The sequence below is a fragment of the Leptosomus discolor genome, unplaced genomic scaffold, assembly GCF_034619465.1.
Source record: "Leptosomus discolor isolate bLepDis1 unplaced genomic scaffold, bLepDis1.hap2 HAP2_SCAFFOLD_35, whole genome shotgun sequence".
NCBI classification, from domain to species: Eukaryota; Metazoa; Chordata; class Aves; order Leptosomiformes; family Leptosomidae; genus Leptosomus; species Leptosomus discolor.
Genome location: NW_028237764.1, coordinates 1,125,946 through 1,145,229, shown reverse-complemented (window position 1 = coordinate 1,145,229; position 19,284 = coordinate 1,125,946). Strand labels below are relative to the sequence as shown.

The following is a 19,284-nucleotide window of genomic DNA, read 5'->3' as shown; positions in this document are numbered from 1 at the left end:
CCACTTTTTATCTCCTCATGCACAAGTGCAGGCTGTCAGGTTGGTGAGGCACGAGTGACCCTTGGAGAGTCCATGTTGACAGTCACTCTCTCTCGGGTTCTCAGAACTGTCACCCATGAGGACTCTCATTGATGTCACACTCCTCCCCAGCGTGAGCTTGTACAGTCTGGGGTTCCCTGGGATGCACTTTTGGCCTCTTTCAAAGATGGATGTTTGTCCTCTCTCAGAAGAGACCTCTGCCATTCCAATGACCTTTCCAAAGGGATATTCCAAAGAAATATCCATCTTCGCCTGTGAGGTCACTAACACTGTTCTTCCTGTTTTATGGTGGATCTAATTTCTTTAATCTTTCAGATATTTGCACCTGTTCAGGATACCATGACCATTTCTGAAGTCATCTTTTCAGATGCAGACTGGTCAGATCATTACTCTCTGGTTTCCTCCTCCCCTTAATCTTTGCTCATTCAGATGCCTCTCACCTATGCTGCTGTTTTGAGCTTCAGGCAGTAAAATCTTACCTGTCTTTCAACAGGCTGTGTTCTTAGCCAACCCTTTCATTGTCTTTATTTCTAATTATCTTGTATCCACCTACTGTAGCTATTTCTCCTCAGATTATCGCTTGTAGGAAGTTCAAGCTCGTTAGAGACAGCTCGGACAGAGCATATGCTTGCAGAGTGTGTTTTATTGTTCATGAAACTTCATCATGCCTCACTGTTCTCTACACATCAGGAAAGTTCTTCTGTGCCCTCGTGCAGCCGGGTTAGTCAGGAGATCAGGCGGGAGATGATGCAATGGAGCTGTAACATCCAGCTGCAGACTGCAGTGGAGAAGGCTGATGTCACAAAAAGTGATGCAGGTTCCAGGGGACAATGAGGAAAACGGTGGGGTTGGGGAAGTGAGGAGCAAGGTTGCCCAGATAGTGTCAGACCTCAAAAAACTGCTTTTCCGACCAGTTCAGACCTCTTCAGGAGACCCTCTGGAGCATTAGCACTTGAAGAATACTGCTCTAAACCCTTCTCTGAAAGAAAAGGCAGAAGGGATAACACTTAAAATAAAAATTAAAGTTATTAGATGCACTTTGAAAACATCCTCCTGAACTACACTCTGAAATAGCTCCAGTTATCTGTGCAAGTTTTGAAGACTTGAAGAAAATGACAACAAGGCAAACAGCTCGTTAGGGCATTTGGGGCTCATTCCATGACCGTCAGGTACTGAGAGAAGCCTGAAGAAACCTCTCCAGAAGTCAAAGTCAGAAGCAAAGCCCAGAGGTACCTCGAAGCCCTGACTGGCCCCCCTGAGGGCCCTTACTGACAAAGCCTCCCCAGGGCCTCCTTAGAGCAGATCACTGGAAGCCATGCTTGCAGGCAGGCCAAGGCCCTGTGCAGGGGGCTGGAATGCTGAGAAAACCCTTTGCTTTGCTTTAGGAAGCAGAAAGGCCAAGCCCTGACCCTCAGGCCCTGCCAAGGCCCATCCTGACACCCTCCAAGTTCCATCTCACCAGCCTCGCTGGCAGAGGCAACTGCTCTAGCCAAGAGGACCAAGACCTCAGGCCTCTTGGACCTTTCAGCCTTGCTACAGCCCTTGGCCATCTCTCCTGCAGGCTGTCCTACCCTGCCCCAAGCCTGCACCTCTTTCCCTTCAGGCTGTTGACACCCTGCTTGCTTTCCCACCCAGCTCTCACCCCACCATTTCTCCACCTTCCCTCGTGTCTCTCCGCTCTCGCCGGCCATTCCTTGAAACATAAAGCCATAGGCCAATCCAGACCCCCTTATGGGTGACCTCTTGCACCACAAGGCTACCCTTGGAGTGGCATTTCTTTTGTTCTCCCCTCCAGTCTGAACCTTCCAAGCTGCACTTTGTGAAGCTTTCCTTCTCTTCCCACTACCAAGAAAACCTCCGTCAGCTCTGAAACCACCCTTCAAGCAGGTGCACACTGCTCTTGTGCCCTGAGCCTCCACTTCAGCAGGCTAAAGAAGCCCAGAACCTTCATCCTTCCTGCACAGGCTCCAAACTCCAGCCTGGCAGATCTCCTCGGCAGTCCTTCGTTTCCTCCCCATTCCCCCAGACAACGGAGCTCCAAAGCCAGACTCTGGTCATCCACATGTGGCCACACCAGTGCTGAGTCGAGGGGGATGAGACGTCCCTTGTCTGGGTGGCCACGCACACCCTAATGCAGACCCGTCTCTGCAGCCCCATCTACAGCTGGCCTTCCACATGGTGAGCGTGTACCACCGGCTCCTCTGGCATCCCTCGTAGTGCCCAGGCCCTTCTCCTCAGGGTCACTCCTGAGCTGCTCAGCTCCCAGCCTGCCCTCAGCTATGGTTTCACTCTGCCCCCATAAAGGACTCACCACTTCTCCTCACAAAGCTTCCTGGGGTTTCTAGTGCCAAATCCCAGAGATTTCCAAGGTCCCCCAGCAGGGAAGCACCATTGGACCAGCTCTTCATCTGCACCCGCAGATGGCTCACCCTGACCTGTGGTGCCTCTGACAAGACAACAGCATGAGGAATTGCAGGGCACTACAGATCATAACAGGAGGCACTTGTTCAGTGATAGTGCTGACCAAGGGACACATTCCCACGGTGTCCAGCTCTGAAACACCAATGAAAGCACAAAGCAAGGCAGAGTAGGAGCAGGGAGGAAAGGATAAGCAGAGATGGGCAGTTTGCATGGGAGGGTACAAGGATGGTCAAAGGGAAGAAATTGTGACCAGGAAGTGAGGGAAAAAGAAAAGAAAAGGTGATGTCGTGGAGCTGATGAGGGCTGTTTGGGGGTACCTGCCAGGCAGCCCTGCATCTCTGCAACAATGCCTGGAGTGGGACAAGAAAGCCACAGGTCATCTGACCAAACTTTCTCTTTGAGGTCAATGGTCAGCAGGCACCTGCATGATTTCCCTGCCTCAGGAAGGCAAGTTCTGTGTTGGATGGAAATAGAGAATCATTCCTGCTGGAAGGGACCTCAGGAGGTCTCTAGGCCAACCTGCTGCTCACAGCAGGGTCACCTCTGGGGTCAGAGCAGGTTTCTCAGGGCTTCATTCATTTGGGGCTTGAAAAGCTCCAAGGACAGAGAGAACACCAGCTCTCTGGGACATCTGCTGCAGTGCTTGAGTGTCTTGGTGAACAGAGTATTTCCTCCCTTCTTTCAGGTGATGCCCATTGGCCCTCATCCTCCCATCATGCACAACAGAGTAGAGCCTCACTGCATTTTCTTGCTGATATCCAAGAAGATCTGGGAAGGCTGTGAGGGCTCCCCAAAACCTTGTCCTTTCCCAGCTTTGCACATTGGCAGCAAAGGTGGCCAAGAGCATCCTGGGCAGCAGTTGGCAAGAGCACTGCCAGAGGGTTGGTGGAGGTGATCCTTCCTCTCTACTCAGCACCACTACAGTTTCTCTTGCTCACCTCCTTCACGGTTTTCTACCCTACCACCTTCACCCATACTTCAACCAAAGCTGCCCTCCACAGCAGAAGAGCTGTGACAACCCCTATCCATGCCCTCTTCCTGAAGGGCTCTACCAGGATCTTAGGGAAGGGGATTCTCACCATCAATGTGCTTTTGCTGGCCTGTCAGAGACACTGGCAGAGGTGAGCCTAAAATCACGTATCCCAGCCAGGAATCAAGGGCTGATCTATCAGCTACTGCAGAAAGAATCACAGAATCAGAGAACGGTGGGGGTTAGAAGGGATCTCTGATGATCACGTGCTCTAACCCCACTGCTAAAGCCAGTTTGCCTAAAGCCGGTCGTGGAGGATTGCGTCCAGGTGGGTTTTGAGTATCTCCAGGGAAGGAGACTCCCTGTTCCAATGCTCTGTCACTCTTACTGTAGAGAAGTTTTTCCTCATGGTGAGGTGGAACTTCCTGTGCTCCAGTTTGTGCCCGTTGCCCCTTGTCCTGTCACTGGGCACCTCTGAAAAGAGCTTGGCACCATCTCCTTGACATCCACCCTTTAGATATTCATAAGTGATGGTAAGGTCCATATTCAGTCTTCTCCGGGCAAAAGAGCAAAGATCTCTCAGCCTTTCCATATAGGGGAAATGCTCCGGCCCCCTCATCATCTTAGTAACATCCATTGGACTTTCTCCCACAGTTCCCTGTCCCTCTTGAACTGGAGGGCCCAGAACTGGACACAGCACTCCAGATGTGGCTTCGCCAGGGCAGTCTAGAGCAGGAGAATAACCTCCCTCAAACTCCTTGCCACACTCTTCGTGATGCAAACCACGATACCTCTGGCCTTCTTGGCCACAAAAACACATGGCTGGCTCATGGCCCACTTGTTGTCTACCAGAGCTCCCAGGTCCTTCTCCGCAGAGCTGCTCTCCAGTGGGTCCATCCCCAGCCTGGACTGCTGCAGGGGGTTATTCCTCCCCGATGCAGGACCCTACACTTGCCCTTGTTGAACCTCATGAGGTCCCCCCCTCCCAGCTCTCCAGCCTGTCCAGGTCTCTGGATGGCAGCACAGCCTTCTGGCGTCTCGGCCACTCCTCCCAGTTTAGTATCGTCACCAAACTGGCTGAGGGTGCACTCTGTCCCTTCATCCAGGTTACTTATGAACATGATACACAGGATGGGACCCAGTACTGACCCCTGGGGAACACCACCAGTCACAGGCCTCCAGCTGGACTCAGCACCACTGAGCACACCCCTCTGAGCTCTGTCCTTCAGCCAGTTGTCCATCCACCTCACTCTCCACTCGTCTAGCCCACACTTCCTAAGCTTCCCTATGAGGATGCGGTGGGAGACAGCAACAACAGCCTTGCTGAAGTCGAGGTCACCAACATCCACTGCTTTCCCCTCCTCCACCCAGCCAGTCATGCTGTCACAGAAGGCTCTCAGGTGGGTCAGGCATGATTTCCCCTTGGTGAATCCATGCTGACTACTCCTGACAATCCTCTTTTCCTCCCCCTGATTAGAGGTGACACCCAGAATCAACTGTTCCATCACCTTTCCAGGGATGGAGGGGAAGCTGACTGCTCTGTAGTTCCCCACATCCTCCTTCTTGCCCTTTTTGAAGACTGCAGTGACATTGGCTTTCCTCCAGTCCTCAGGCTCCTCTCCTGTTTGCCATGATCTGCCGAAGATGATGGAGAGTAGCTTAGCAGTAGCATCTGCCAGCTCCCTCAGCACATCTGAGCTGGTCTCGTGCACTCATCTTACCCGCAGGGCTGCTCAGAGACACGAGTCCTTCCCTCGCACACACACAGGCAGTGCAGGGCAGGAGTTGTCGTGCCTCTCTGGCCTCCTGCTGCCATTCCCAGAGGCTGGCAGGCACCTCAACCCTGCAGTGTGTCCCGTTGCCCTGCGCTCATCTGAGATGCCCCACGGCAAGAGAAATGGACGCTGGGACGTTTGGGTTCAAGGAAGCCCACCCCAGTGCTGCATTCTGGTGGTTTCCCAGGGGACGTTACCATCAATGTGAAGTGACCCTGAGACACTGTCTGTCCCACAGGCCTTCATGGCATCCCCAGGAACAGCTGATGGCGTTTGTGCTCCTTCAGGCTCATCTCACCTCGTGGATGTGATGTGCATTCTTACATCTCATCTGAACAATGAGAACATGGACGTCTGACCTGGTCATTCAGTGTCCCTCTGTGCCGGGACAAGAACCTCTCTGAGCTGGGGTGAGAGGGCAGTGCTGGAAATGGTGGTTGTGATGGGGCTCCTCCATGACGATAGCGCCAGGGCACGAGGTTTAACCCAGGCCGGCAACTAAGCACCACACAGCTGCTCCCTCCCTCGCTACCCCTGCAGCGGGATGGGGGAGGGAATCGGAAGGGTAAAAGTAGGAAAACTCGTGGGTTGAGATAACGGTGGTTTAATAGGTAAAGCAAAAGCAGCGCACCCAAGCCAAGCAAAAGAAGGAATTCAGGCCCTGCTTCCCACCAGCAGGCAGGTGCTCAGCCATCCCCAGGAAAGCAGGGCTCCATCGTGCATGACGGTCACTTGGGAAGACAAACGACATCACTCCGAATGTCCCCCTCTTCCTTCTTCTTCCCCCGGGTTTTATTGCTGAGCATGACATCCCATGGTATGGAATATCCCTTTGGTCAGGTGGGGTCAGCTGTCCTGGCTGTTTCCCCTCCCAACCCCTTGTGCACCCCCAGCCTACTCGCTGGTGGGGTGAGGAGCAGAAAAGGTCTTGACTCTGTGCAAGCACTGCTCAGTAATAAAGAGATCATCCCTGTGTTATCAACACTGTTTCCAGCACAAATCCAAAACACAGCTCCCTACCAGCTATGATGAGGACAATTAACCCTATCCCAGCCCAAACCAGCACAGGCAGCTTCCCCAGGGTGTCCAGTGAGCCCAGGCACAGACAAGACCCTGCTCTGCTGGTCCTTCAGGTCTCTCCCAGGAGGCCCGGCTGTGCGAGGACACTGTTGTTTGCCCCTACCCTGCACACTCACACTCTTCCTCTGTTCACTGGCGTTGTCATCTGTGGGACAGTTTCTTGGGCATGTTCTTGAGAGTGACTTTGGAGGAAGACCTAAGCTTTCAGGCAGTGCCCTGAGGAGATCCCCTTTCCTGATGGAACTGCTCTTACGGAGGGCAGCTCTGTCAGAGAAGTGTCCATTGCCTGTCCCTGCCTGCGGTCACAGGACTACCACGCAGCAGGACTGTGACCAAGCTGGCAGAACAATCGGGCCTTACAGCAACCCAAGGGCTCAGAGGGAGAATGTGGAAGTGGAAAGAGAAGAGCTCTGGAAGACCCAGTGCTCCTGGCAGTGCTGCCATGCTGGGAACTCTCTTGCTGGGCCTCTACTGAGGTACAGGACATCTGCTATGCAGAGGAAGATGGGCAGTTTCTTGCTTCCGTATAACAGCCACCCACCAGTTTGCACACAGCACCCTTGAGCTCCTGGTTCCTCATGCTGCAGATGAGGGGGTTCACAGCTGGAGGCACCAACGAGTAAAGCACAGCAACCAACAGATTGTGGGATGGTGAGAAGATGGAGGGGGGCTTCAGGTGGGCAAACACGGCAGTGCTGACAAACAGGGAGACCACGGCCAGGTGAGGGAGGTAGGGGGAAAAGGCTTTGTGCCGTCCCTGGATCATCCCACTGCATTCAGTGTTGGTGTGACCTCACCTCGAGTACTGTGTCCCCTTCTGGGCCCCACAGTTCTCAAGGATGTTGAGATATTTGAATGTGCTCAGAGGAGGCAACAAAGCTGGTGGCTGGGCTGGAAGGCATGTCCTATGAGGAATGGCTAAGGAGAGTGAGTTTGTGTAACTTGGAGAAAAAGAGGCTGAGAAGTGACCTCATTGCTCTCGACAGCTTCCTGAGGAGGGGACGTGGAGAGGGAGGTGCTGAGCTCTCCTCCATGGTATCCTGTGACAGGGCACGTGGGAATGGTTCAAAGCTGCACCAGGAGAGGTTTAGAAAGACATTAGGAAGCATTTCTTTACCAAGAGGGTGGTCAAACCCTTCAACAGGCTTCCTAGAGAGGGGGTCAACACCCCAAGCCTGTCAGTGTTTAAGAGGCATTTGGACAATGCCCTGCAGAATACCATTTATCTTTTGGTGAGATGTGAGGTGGTCAGGGAGTTGGACTAGATGATGGTTGTAGGCCCCTCCCGATGGAATTATTCTATTCTATAGATATCCCTGTGCAGGGTGGCTCCCTCCAGCACTTGGGCTCAGATACTGGGTCTCCTCAGTAGCTGCCCCTGGATACCAGCCTCCCCAGTTGCAGGCACTGGGACATAGGAGTCCCTGAGGCCTCAATCCCGCTCCAGATGTTGGTACAGACCACCTTCATCTCTCTCTCTCTCTCACACACACACACACATACACAAACTCTAAAGTCCAGTCACTCCAGTCTCTCAGTTGCTGGCACTAATGACACAAGGGCTGTCTGACCCCCTGGTCCTGCACCAGTTGCTGCACTCACACCCCTGTGCTCACAGGCTCATGCAGAGGAGATGTTGACTCACCCAGGAAGGAGATAGAGATAAAGTTTAATGAGAAGACAGAACAGATTGCACTGGCCAGGGTCCTCCCCTAAACTTCCCGGAGTAAGTCCGGTGCAATCCGAAAATGCTCCTGCCCTACATCCCATAAAGTGTCCTGCACCTCCAGGCAACAGTCTCCTTAATCCAAGTGGTGAGCCAGAAAGCTGCTCTCAGTGACTCGTCTTGATGGGTTTCACACCTGGACAACGGGGCTGAATACTCTCCCAGGGCAGCCCTGGAAGGAGCTGGGACAACTTGTTCATGCCTCAGGAGCCTGTAATTTGGGTTCCCACCTGCCACTGTGCCTCTGTACTCTTCTTAGTTTGCAGAGAAGGGCTCTTGATGAGCTGGTGGCTCTCCTGGGATGGGTCTGGGAGAGCTGGAGCAGGGCATTAACTGAGTCACTCCTCCTGCCATTGGTAGTGCCTTCTTTGGCTGGGCAGATGAGCTTCTTAGCCCTTGACCCAACAGAATCCCACAAGAGCATCAGCCTCCCGAGGCATCTGTGTTTGGAGGTCACATACACATGCATTGGTATTATTTTAGAGGTGACAGCAGGTCACTGGAATCGCTGTCCAGAAAGGCATCATGACGAGGGGAAAAGCTGTACTGTTGCACGGGCAATGGCTTTGTTCAGGGCCAGCATCACAGCCTTGTTTCTAAGGCTGTAGACGAATGGATTTAAGAATGGGTAGAGGACAGTGTTCAGCAAAGCTACGATTCTGTTTGTCTCCAAGGAAACATCTTCGGAAGGACACACGTAGAGAGCAATGCAGCTCCCATATACAATGGCCAAGGTGGTGAGATGGGAAGAACATGTAGTAAAAGCTTTTTTCCTCCCAGAGGCTGCTGGAAGGTGTAGAATACAGAGAAGGATGCCAATGTAAAATGCCAGAGTTAAACCTAAGGAATCCAGTATGACAAATGATATTAAAAGAGAGTCTAGTTTCCAAAGCAGGCTGGTGTCAGAGCAGGACAATTTGAATAAGGGGGAGTTGTCACAAAAAAAATGGTGGATCTTGTTGGAGCCACAGAAAGTCAGCATGTGGAGGAGGACCAGATGGTAGCTCAAGAGTGTGATGCCCGTGACCCAAGCAGCAACAACCAGGCGGATGCAGAGCTGAGGCTTCATGATGGCAGCGTAACACAAAGGCTGGCAGATGGCAACATAGCGGTCAAAGGACATGACAACCAGAAGAGCAAACTCTGTGCAGCCCAGGGTAAAATAGAAATAGGATTGGGCAAAGCAGCTGCTTAGGGAGATTCTTCTCCTCCCAGAAGCCAGGATCACAACGAGTTTGATGCTTGTGGAGGATGTAAACCAGATCTCCAGGAAGGACAGGTTGCTGATGAAAAAGTACATGGGGGTTTGCAGGCGGTTGTCCGTACACACCAGGAAAATGATGGTCATGTTTGCCACCACTGTTGTCAGGTAGACAAGCAGAAGGACCAGAGAGAGAAATAGCTGTAGTCTTTGATCAAGCCCTGAGAAACCCTCTAGGATGAACTCAGTAACTGCAGTTTTGTTTTCTGCTCCCATGCTCAATTTCAGTTCATCCTGGTGAGACAGGAACCTGGCAAAAACCAACTGTGATAATTTCACCATCTGGCTGAAAAGTTCGATCCTTCCTTCTCTGCTGCTTTCCTTTCTTGCAGTCTTGCTATATGACACAGACAGAGACAGTCCTATAAGCATTTCTCCCACCTAAATTTTTCTGTTTCACATTTTAGTGGCAGTTCTCACAGAATTTGTTCTCCCTTATCTACCCTTTCCAAACACTCACAAAGGATTTTTTTCTCCAGAACACATTTTAAAGAGGCTGTTAGCTATTTCACCCCATTCCTGGGTAATCCCAAATTCATTCACTCAGACCTGTTGCAAACCTCTGTCACACCTATGTGCCAAACTCTCCTCTTTTATTGCACGAATACTAAAAAAGCAAAACAAATGAAATCAAACCAAATCTGTATGTTAAAAGCTGTTCTTTCTATTTTTCCATACTTGCCTTTTTGGTCTAGGAATCGCTGAGAATCTGCTGATTTTAAAATAAGTAATATCAAGTATCTCTTCTGTAATCCCCCACTTTCTTCCATGGCTTCTTGTTCTCTGTTTCTTCAGAGAGGACAGGGGTGGGAAGGGGGAACAAGGACCAAGTCTGATTTGTCTTCCTTAGTACTCTAAACAGTGACTGAAATTTTCTGTGGTTCCACACAGTCTCATCTGACATCCGCCTGCACTCAAATGCAGTTGTTTCCAAACAGCTGCTCATTGCTATTACCCTCAAATGTCCTGACCGAAACGCAGAGCAAGGGTGTCTGGAAGAGATTTGTAAGCTTTGTTTTGCATGCCAGTTATAGGCTGGGAGGACCCAGCCTCTAGTGTTTTCTCTTGTCTCCATTGAGTATAGAGGGAGCCTCTGGGAAACAAGTTCTCACAGGCACCTGCAGCACAGTTGGTGACACTCACTGTTCAAGTCTCAAATCTCGGATGTACTCAGTTATTATTTTTTAAAATCAAAATACGCATCTAACAGAAGGAAGCATGAGAGAAGTATATACAATAACTACCGATGTTTTCCCCTTCATCTTTACTGTTAATTTAGACATAGAAAGGAGCAGAGCAGATGAGACCAGACACAGGATGATTCACAACTCAAGGGGAAGAGAGCGAGGGGAGGAGCTGGTGGGTTTGAAGCAGTGAAACAAAAGTTCTCCACAGGCTGTGTTGTCCCCTCAGGCTCTGTCCCAGGGCAGAATGGGTAGCATTACCCAAGGAGCAAAATGGGAAGTTCAGCATAGGGTGGTGCTCCACGTTGGCACGACATTTCAGCTTGGGGCTCAGGCTAGTCTTACATCCCAAATGCCCAGCTTGTTCTTTGCCTCTAGTCTGGCACAGGGGAAGTTCTGCACTGGGTTCGCCTGGAAAACTTTCTGAGGTTGAACCACCGGCTGCATTTGAGCAAAATCTCAAGCTCAGTCACCTCCAGCAGTTTGAGCGTGGTGAATCGGTGAATCAGAGGTGGTCATCTCAGTTTCCATTTTCTGGGTCAGTTCAAACACTCAAAGGCTGGTGTATTCTTACTCCATTGGGTGACACCTAAATTATCTAAAATTATTCTTCTCCTGAAGGTACCTCCTTAGGGGAACCTGCAAATTTGCAGACAGATTCTGTTCAGACCCAGCATCGTCAAACACGCAGCCAGCCTATGCGATAGGGAGTGAAGAAATAGAGGATATGAAGGCGAAGGATACCCAGGTGAAGAAGGCCTTATTGTGGCTTTGCACAGAGGTTATCCTCAGGATGGTGCCTCACATGGAGACATAAACCACAGCAGTCCCTGTGAAGGAGCTCAGCAGCACAACGGAGGAGAGAGCAACGCTCCTGGTTCATAGTAGCTGGTGCCCGTGCGGGCTCCTCTCAGCAAAGGGATGATGCCCCAGAAGAAGCAGTCTCTGCACTGGGCACAGAGGGTCGGGTGGCACACAAGATGGTGAGGCTGAGCATGGGCAGAGGAGCCATTCCCCAGCAGGTGAACACGAGCACGGAGAACAAGCAGGAGTTGGCAAAGACAAGAGCAACGCGAGGACTTGCAAATGGCCCTGCAGCCGTCGAAACACGTCGCAACACCTCGGTTAAGCTCAGCCGTGCCCAGGGAAACAGAGAATGTCTGCGGCTCGTGAGCAGCCACAGAGATCTCTTAGTCTGCAACACGGGACTGACAAACATGTCAGGGGGAAGGACCAAAGTGAACCAAATCCACGGGTCAATGCTGCAGGGGATGCAAGGCCCCCTCATGACCTTCACCCCAGATGAGCCTGAGAGGGGAATGGGATGGGACCCGCTGTCTTCCCAGCTGTGTATGTGCTGCTGCTGGTGTGGTGGCTTTAAAGGAGAGAAGGGATGGAAAGGGATAACAGGATTGAGGCAGCTCCTGCCCTGAGCCTTGAACAAGAGCAAAGGAAGAGAACAGGGAAGTAAACGGGTGCAGACCCTTAGACACGAGAAGAACACAAACCTGCAGGACAGCAGCCAATGGGGCTAGCGGTAGTGGCCTGTGGACAATGCCTGTACACCAATCACAGCTTTCTTAGTGGCGCGTATACTAGTAGAGAAACGTATATAATGATGCTGTAGCAAACAATAAAGGTCTTCGATTCACCCTCGATCGGAGTCCATGCCCTCAATCTCCACAAATGGCTCCCGAAAAGGGACTTGAATCGCGGCAGTGAGCGACCGGTGGAGAGCCCAGCAGAACGAATAAAGCAGCGGATTGAGAGCTGCCGTCCGGACAAGTAATCACCTAGGAAAAAAGGTGAGCGGCTGGGAATGTAACTTAAGGAGTAGCTGATCCGGTGGCAACCCCGTTGAACTCCGCAGGCTGCTGAAAGGAAGAAGGATCGCGGAGTCACATTAATCTTCTCTGCAGGACAGGGGTGAGCAACGGGGCAGAATGGGTACCTCTGTGTCTGCGGAGGAAAAGACTGTCATGAAGAGCTAAATAATCTGAAGGAGCAGCTGGATAAACAAAGCAAGAATCTCAATAGTTTAAAAAGTGAATTGGAACGAAATGTGCAGGAGAGAGAGGCCAAAATTGAGTCCTAACTTAAGTGTATCTTGAAGTGGGTCAGGATCGCAGTCCCCGGAGTGGACTCATGTACTATCTATTCCCCTGAGATATGGGACGAATTTCGCCCCAAGGCTTGGGAAGAGGGGGACTTGGAAATGTTGCATGCCTTGCCGCTTAAGTACAGGCGCCAGATGTACCCCCTGGAGTACCCCCTCTCCGAGTACCCCTGGTTCCACGGGGCGCTGTCACGGCTGAAGGTGGCTCAGCTGGTGCTGGTGGCGGCGCCGGCTCCCACGGTGTCTGCCTGGTGTGGCAGAGAGACGCGCCCAGTGAGAGCGTCCTCCTCTTCAGCTGCCAGGGCCGGCCGGCCCCGACCCCTGCGGCCCCGACACCCATGGCCTGGCTGAGCACCTCCCATTGCCCACCCCCGGCAAGGAGGAAGGAGGACAAGGACGATGCCGAAGGCTCATGGCGGGGGAAAAGGGACCCCCGGCATCACACCTGGGGTCACCCCAACCCTTCCCCCTCCCCCCAAAAATGGATCTCATCCCCCCACCCCCCAAAAAACGAGCTCCCCCCTCCCCTCCAAAAACACTGCAGTATGGACCTGCCCCTCCCACCTTGGTCAATTTCGGGGGGGGGAGGGAAGTCTGTTGTTAAGAAAATTGGGGAAAAAAAAAAGAAGGAAAAAAAAAAGAAAAAAAAAAGAAAAAAAGAGAGGAAAAAAAAGAAAAAAGAGAGAAAAAAGGGAAAAAAAGAAAAAAGATAAAAGGAAAGATATAAAAGCCTTTGACAGATTTCTAGAAGTGGATTCCTGCTAGCTAGGAATAGTCTGAGTTACAGGGGCTGAGCTTGTTTTCCTGTGTTTGCTTTACTTTGCCTTGGTCACGTGTGTTTCCTTTGATCTGTAACTGGTCACTCAGAGCGAGCACCAGTGCAGTTGTTCTACAGAAGCCTGTGTAATAGTTGGGCATGTCACGCTGCAAAATCGTACAGCTATTGGTGTTTTGCTTTTAGCACAAGTCATGGATGTGAGGATTTTGAAGGAATGTGTTGCATGAATTTATCAGATCACTCCGAGTCAATCCATAAAAGTATCCAGACGCTGAAGGACGGAGTTCTCAAGCTATGGGTTGATGAAACATGGAAATGGCTGAATGAGCTTTTAGAGGGATGGGGTAAAAAGGTAGTTTGGAGGATGTGGAGAAAATTGAAGAAGGCAAAAACAGGGTTTCAGGAGAGCAGAATTTGACCTTCTGAGGGACCTCCTTGGAAAAATGCCATAGGCTGCAGCCACCAGAGAAGACAGGTGCAGAGAGGTGTTTGATGCTCAAGGAACTCCTCTTCATGATCCAGAATGTTCCACCTTGACATGCTGGAAGTCACATAAAGGTGGCAGGAGGCTGGCATGGCTGAGAAAGGAGCTGCTGGCTAAAACCAAGCATGAAGGGGAAGCCCAGAAAAGGTGGCGGCTGGATGCGTTCCAGCCTCCTTGGTTCTGTGATTCTGGGAGGAGAGGGACACTCCAGAGCTCTTGGCAGCACTGCCCTCTTGCCAGGAGCTCCCTTCGTCCCAGGCAAAGGCAAAGGCAAAGTCAAGGTCACTCTGATGCTTGAGGAAAGCTGGGGGTGTTCATGAAGGCTACAGGTCCTGACCTCCAGCCTGTGGGAAGGGACAACATGTCCCTCAGGCGTTGCTCAGGCCTCTCATGGGGACAGTCTGATCTGCACGGTGCAATGGCAAGCGCAGGTGTGGGACACTGTAGGACATCCTGTGGTGGAGACACTCAAGGGTTCTGGCAAGAAAAAAAGCCCCCAAGAGAGCTGAGGTCTTTCTGCCCTTGGCTAGGGCTGTTGTCTCAACCCCCAAGGCCTACCAGAAGACACCTTCACCTTACAGCACCAGCACCTCAGTGCCTCCTCAGCCCACCCAGCACAACCCCAGAAGCAGAGGACCTTGGCCCTGCCCTTGGCACTGCACATCTCCACATCACCCTGCCCCAGGAAGAACCCTGAGGAATGGCTGAGGGACAGGGTCTGCCTTGCAGGGGCTGGGGAGTCAGTCCTTTGTCTTTTTTCTTGATAAAGCACACCAAGGTTTACTCAGCATCAGAGGCCCCTTCACCTTGCCTTTGCCTACCTGTCCTCACTGCCTCCAGGTTTCTCCTTCAACCAGCCCCCAGAGAGGCTTTGTCAGTAACGTCCCTCAGTGGAACCCATGAGTGCTCCAAGAAACTTTGGAGTTTGCATCTGACTTTGACTCCTCAAGAGGTTTCCTGAATTTCCCCTCAATGCCTGGGTTTCACGAACGTGGCATCAAAACCACCAGAGAGATCATTAAGAAGTTGTTGGGCTGTTGCTCTGCTGCTGAGCTGGGCTGGGCTCCTGGGACAGAGAGAGCTCCTAGCAAGCAGGCAGAGCTGCAGGGAGACAGCTCTGCCCAGCAGCAGCTGCTCTGCAAAGCGCAGCAGGGCTGAGGGGGCTGCCTGTGGGCACCAAGGAGAAAGGAGCGGGGCAGAGAGAGGTTGAAGGCAGGGGAGAGGGGGAGGATGGCTGAGAGCTCACTGGAGGAGAACTCTTCCCAGCCTCTGACACAGTAAGTCTCTGGGGGCAGGGTGATGTGTCGGTGGTTCCTTGCAGGATCTCCTGAATGTGTCCAACCTCTGGGATCTGTCTGTGATGGAGAAGAGGAAGACAGGCTGCAGAGCAGGGCTTCCCTAGTGCAGTGTGAGAGGGACAGGGCATGACGGCTGCCTTCTGGTGGGGATGGCTGTGGGGTGTGAAGGTGGGTGTGCAGCCAGGGGAGCCCAGAGCTGTCCTTCCAAGCAGGGTGTCTTCACCATGGGGGTCTGTTACCTTGGGCATGGACTCTGTCACCAGCCTACATCAGTACTCATCCTGCCCCTGGGAGCTCCTCATGGAGCTGTGGGGAGAAGCTGTGAGTGGAAGGACAGATCCCCAGCAAAGATTGATCTCTTCTGACATATAAACCTCTTCCTTGTGCAGAGAAAAGGGACTGAGAGCAACCGGCCTGGGATGTCACCAAAGTGGAGGTGCTGTGTGTGCTGTGTAAGGAGAAGGCTTTCCCGAGTGCCAGCTGTCTTCCTCTCCTGTTCTCCATTTGCAGAAGAATCAGGGTATTGCTCTGCATTTTTTTCTCCAATTCCTGCTGCTCCTTTTCTTGCTTTTGGAAGGTCTGGGTTGTGGGGGGAGTGTTAGGCATCTCAGATGCATTTGAGTCACTGATCCTGGGGGGCTGTGGGCAATGCAGTGTGTGGGACTTGGAAACAAGTTGATCCTCCCTACAGGAGGTGCTGGGCACTGTCTTTCAGGCACATGAGAACCTCCTTGAGGTGAAGAGCTTGAAGTGTACTTCCCCTGTGCTCAGGGCAATTCAGCAGGGGAGGGTGGGAACTCAGTGACAGCCCCATTCTCCCCCACAGGCACGCTGCTGTTATCATGTCTGGAGAGAGCCTGGAGAAGGAAAATGGGGGTGAGAAATGTTCTGTGTTGGCCGTGAGTTATTGCAACCCAGAATTTGCTGTTCATTACAGCAGAGTTGGAAGGGCTGGGTCCCTCCCTGGGTTCTTCCCTCTCAGACACAGCAGGTCTGGGTGCTGACTCCATCGCACTGGAATAAATAGGGACAAATGTCACACGGTCACTGAGGGAAATGCCTGTCACTCGACTAAAGGCACCCACTGCCAGGAACACCTACCAAATGAACGGGCTGTTTGACACCACTGCAATAACACAGGTCTGACTTCTCTGGAGCCCATGGGCAGAGCCCCTGCTCGTCAATCCTGCACCTACAAAAAGGAACTGACCGAAGTTCCTCTGAAAAAAAGAAGTCATTTTGTGTGTTTTCTCTGAGAAATGGCATAAAACAGGCTTAGAAAAAAACTGTCAATATCTTCTCCTCTTTCAACAGTCCCCTATTCCTGCAGCGAAATAATGTCCAATGGCAGCTCCATCGTAGAGTTCCTCCTCCTGGCATTTGCAGAGAGGCGGGAGCTGCAGCTCTTACACTTCTGGCTCTTCCTGGGCATCTACCTGGCTGCCCTCCTGGGCAACGGACTCATCATCACCGCCGTAGCCTGTGACCACCGCCTGCACACCCCCATGTACTTCTTCCTCCTCAACCTCTCCCTCCTTGACCTGGGCTTCCTCTCCACCACTCTCCCCAAAGCCATGGCCAATTCCCTCTGGAACAACAGGGCCATCTCCTATTCGGGATATGTTGCCCAGGTTTTTCTCTTTGTCTTCTTGATCACAGCCGAGTTTTGTCTTCTCACTGTCATGGCCTACGACCGCTACGTGGCCATCTGCAAACCCCTGCACTACGGGACCCTCCTGGGCAGCAGAGCTTGTGTCCACATGGCAGCAGCTGCCTGGGGCACTGCTTTTCCCTATGCTGTGCTGCACACGGCCAATACATTTTCACTGCCCCTCTGCCAGGGCAATGCTGTGGACCAGTTCTTCTGTGAAATCCCCCAGATCCTCAAGCTCTCCTGCTCAGACACCTACCTCAGGGAGGCTGGGCTACTTGTGGTCAGTGTCTGTTTAGGCTTTGGGTGTTTTGTGTTCATTGTGGTGTCCTACGTGCAGATCTTCAGGGCCGTGCTGAGGATCCCCTCGGAGCAGGGACGCCACAAAGCCTTTTCCACCTGTCTCCCTCACCTGGCCGTGGTCTCCTTGTTTGTCAGCACTGGTATCTTTTCCTACCTGAAGACTCCCTCCATCTCCTCTCCATCCCTGAACCTTCTGCTGGCAGTTCTGTACTCGGTGGTTCCTCCAGCAGTGAACCCCCTCATCTACAGCATGAGGAACCAGGAGCTCAAGGACGCCCTGAGGAAACTGATGACCGGTTGCTTTGCAGAAGCAGCAATGAACTGCTCATCTTCCCCTGCGTATCACTAGTAATGGAACTCATTACAAGCCCAGCCTCTCTTTGGTGGGTTGTTTGATTTGGTTTCTTTGGGGTTTAGCTTGCTCGGGGAGTATTCTGTCCTCAAAAATGTTGCCATTCTTCATCCTATTTCTATATCAGTCTCTGCCTGCCTTGTGTGCCTCAGAGACTTTGTGTAAATAAGGAGCTGTGCTGTCTGCGTGTTTAAACCAAATAAAGGACCCTGCACCGACTTGTTTGTCTGAGTTCCTTTCTCCAAGTTCTTTTCTGGAGCTGCATGGACAGCATCTGTGTGCAAAGGTGGAGGGGGCAGTAGCCACCCTGAGCTGGGTCTGCCTCTCAGCCTCACCAGCGTGGCCATGGCCACCACAGCCCACTTGCTCTGCAGAGAAGCACCACCAGTTCAGGGTCTGTGGGGAGCCTGGGGAGGGGGTTCAGGAATGGCCGTCCAGGTCAGCAGAGATGAGCTCTGTAGGGAAAAGTCTCTGTGGGGAGATGGGATGTCCCGGGAGAAGAGCAGGGCACCGTGTGTGTGTGTGCAGGGGGGACATGGAAAGAGAAACCCTTTGGTGTGGGTGTCAGCTCGGGTCAGGCTGCCCTTTCCCTGGGGCAAAAGGACCTCCCTGAGGATCCCCCGGGCCAGTTGTCTCCTGCTGTTGTGGGGAGCAAGTTTGGGATGTGAGGCTGCAAGTTCCCCAGGGTGGGGATCTCCTCAGCATGCCGGCTGGATGAAGGTTCTCTGTGGCCTCCGTTTCCTTCTGTGACACCAGTCCTAGCAGGGCTGCTTTGCTGGGCTCGACTGGGGAGACGGCAGAAAGGAGTCAAGATTCAGGGAAGGGCTGGGCTGGCTGGGCTGGCGAGTGCCCCCGACAGGAAACAGCATTGAGCTGGGGCGGATTTAGGGCACAGACTCCTATTGGGGAGAAACTGAAGACCTTTATTGTTTGCTACAGCATCAATATATCCTTTTCTCTACTAGTACAACCACCACTAAGTAAGCTGTGACTGGTGTACGGGCATTGTCCACGCGCCACTACCACTAGCACCATTGGGTGCTGTCCTGAAGGCTTGTGTTGTTCTCGAGTCTAAGGGTCTGCACCCGTTTACTTCCCTGTTCTCTTCCTTTACTCTTGTTCAAGGCTCAGGGCAGGAGCTGCCTGAATCCTGTTAACTCTTTCCATCCCTTCTCTCCTTGTTCCTCCTCAATTCCCCCTTTTTGTTTTTCCACCGTATAGACACTTACTGACATTCAGAGGATCATTCCCTACATGCAAGATAAGAAGCATGGTAATATTAAAATTATACACATGATTATACATAAAATCGATAACCCAACCTTGATTAAGATCTCCAACCACTCCCTCAGGCCCCGATTGTTTAATAAGGTAGCTAAAGGAGCCATGAGGATGCTAGCTGCATTACAATGCACACCTATCAACCCTCGTAATCCAGTCACTTCCTTCCCAATTACTTCTACATTATCTATGTGTAGTCCAACAAGGCACGTGTGAAAAGGCTGTTCTGGTTGTGCCATCAAGACGTAGAAGGCTGTCTGGTTCAAGGCATGAGCCAAAGATACCCGTATGTTACTGCTGTTCTGGGGTGTCAGCGTCGGTGTCAGCGTCTTCATCGTATTTCCCATAGTCTGTATTGATGTGATCAACACTTCCACTCCCAGCAGCGTGATTAGGTAGATCGCCATCCCCATATTTTGTTTTTTCAAGCCACAGCCTTACACACTGCACTGGAATCCACTCTGGTCCTTGATCTGAGGAAACACAAGCATGCCCTCTACCCCACGTTATTAACATGTATGGTCCTTCCCATTTCCCTGTCTGCAGCAAACGCACCCAGACCTTC

General features: G+C 52.0%; 2 protein-coding genes across 2 annotated transcripts; one reads left to right on the top strand and one right to left on the bottom strand.

Moving 5' to 3' along the window:
• Positions 1 to 8,534: 8,534 nt before the first annotated feature.
• Positions 8,535 to 9,554, bottom strand: LOC147412932 (olfactory receptor 6E1-like). The gene has a single exon (XM_086480807.1). It carries the CDS (start codon positions 9,552 to 9,554, stop codon positions 8,535 to 8,537), a length of 1,020 nt encoding a protein of 339 aa, XP_086336933.1.
• Positions 9,555 to 16,469: 6,915 nt separating this feature from the next.
• LOC147412931 (olfactory receptor 14A16-like) lies at positions 16,470 to 17,435 on the top strand. The gene has a single exon (XM_086480806.1). The coding sequence runs from the start codon at positions 16,470 to 16,472 to the stop codon at positions 17,433 to 17,435; it is 966 nt and encodes a 321-aa protein (XP_086336932.1).
• Positions 17,436 to 19,284: the final 1,849 nt, after the last annotated feature.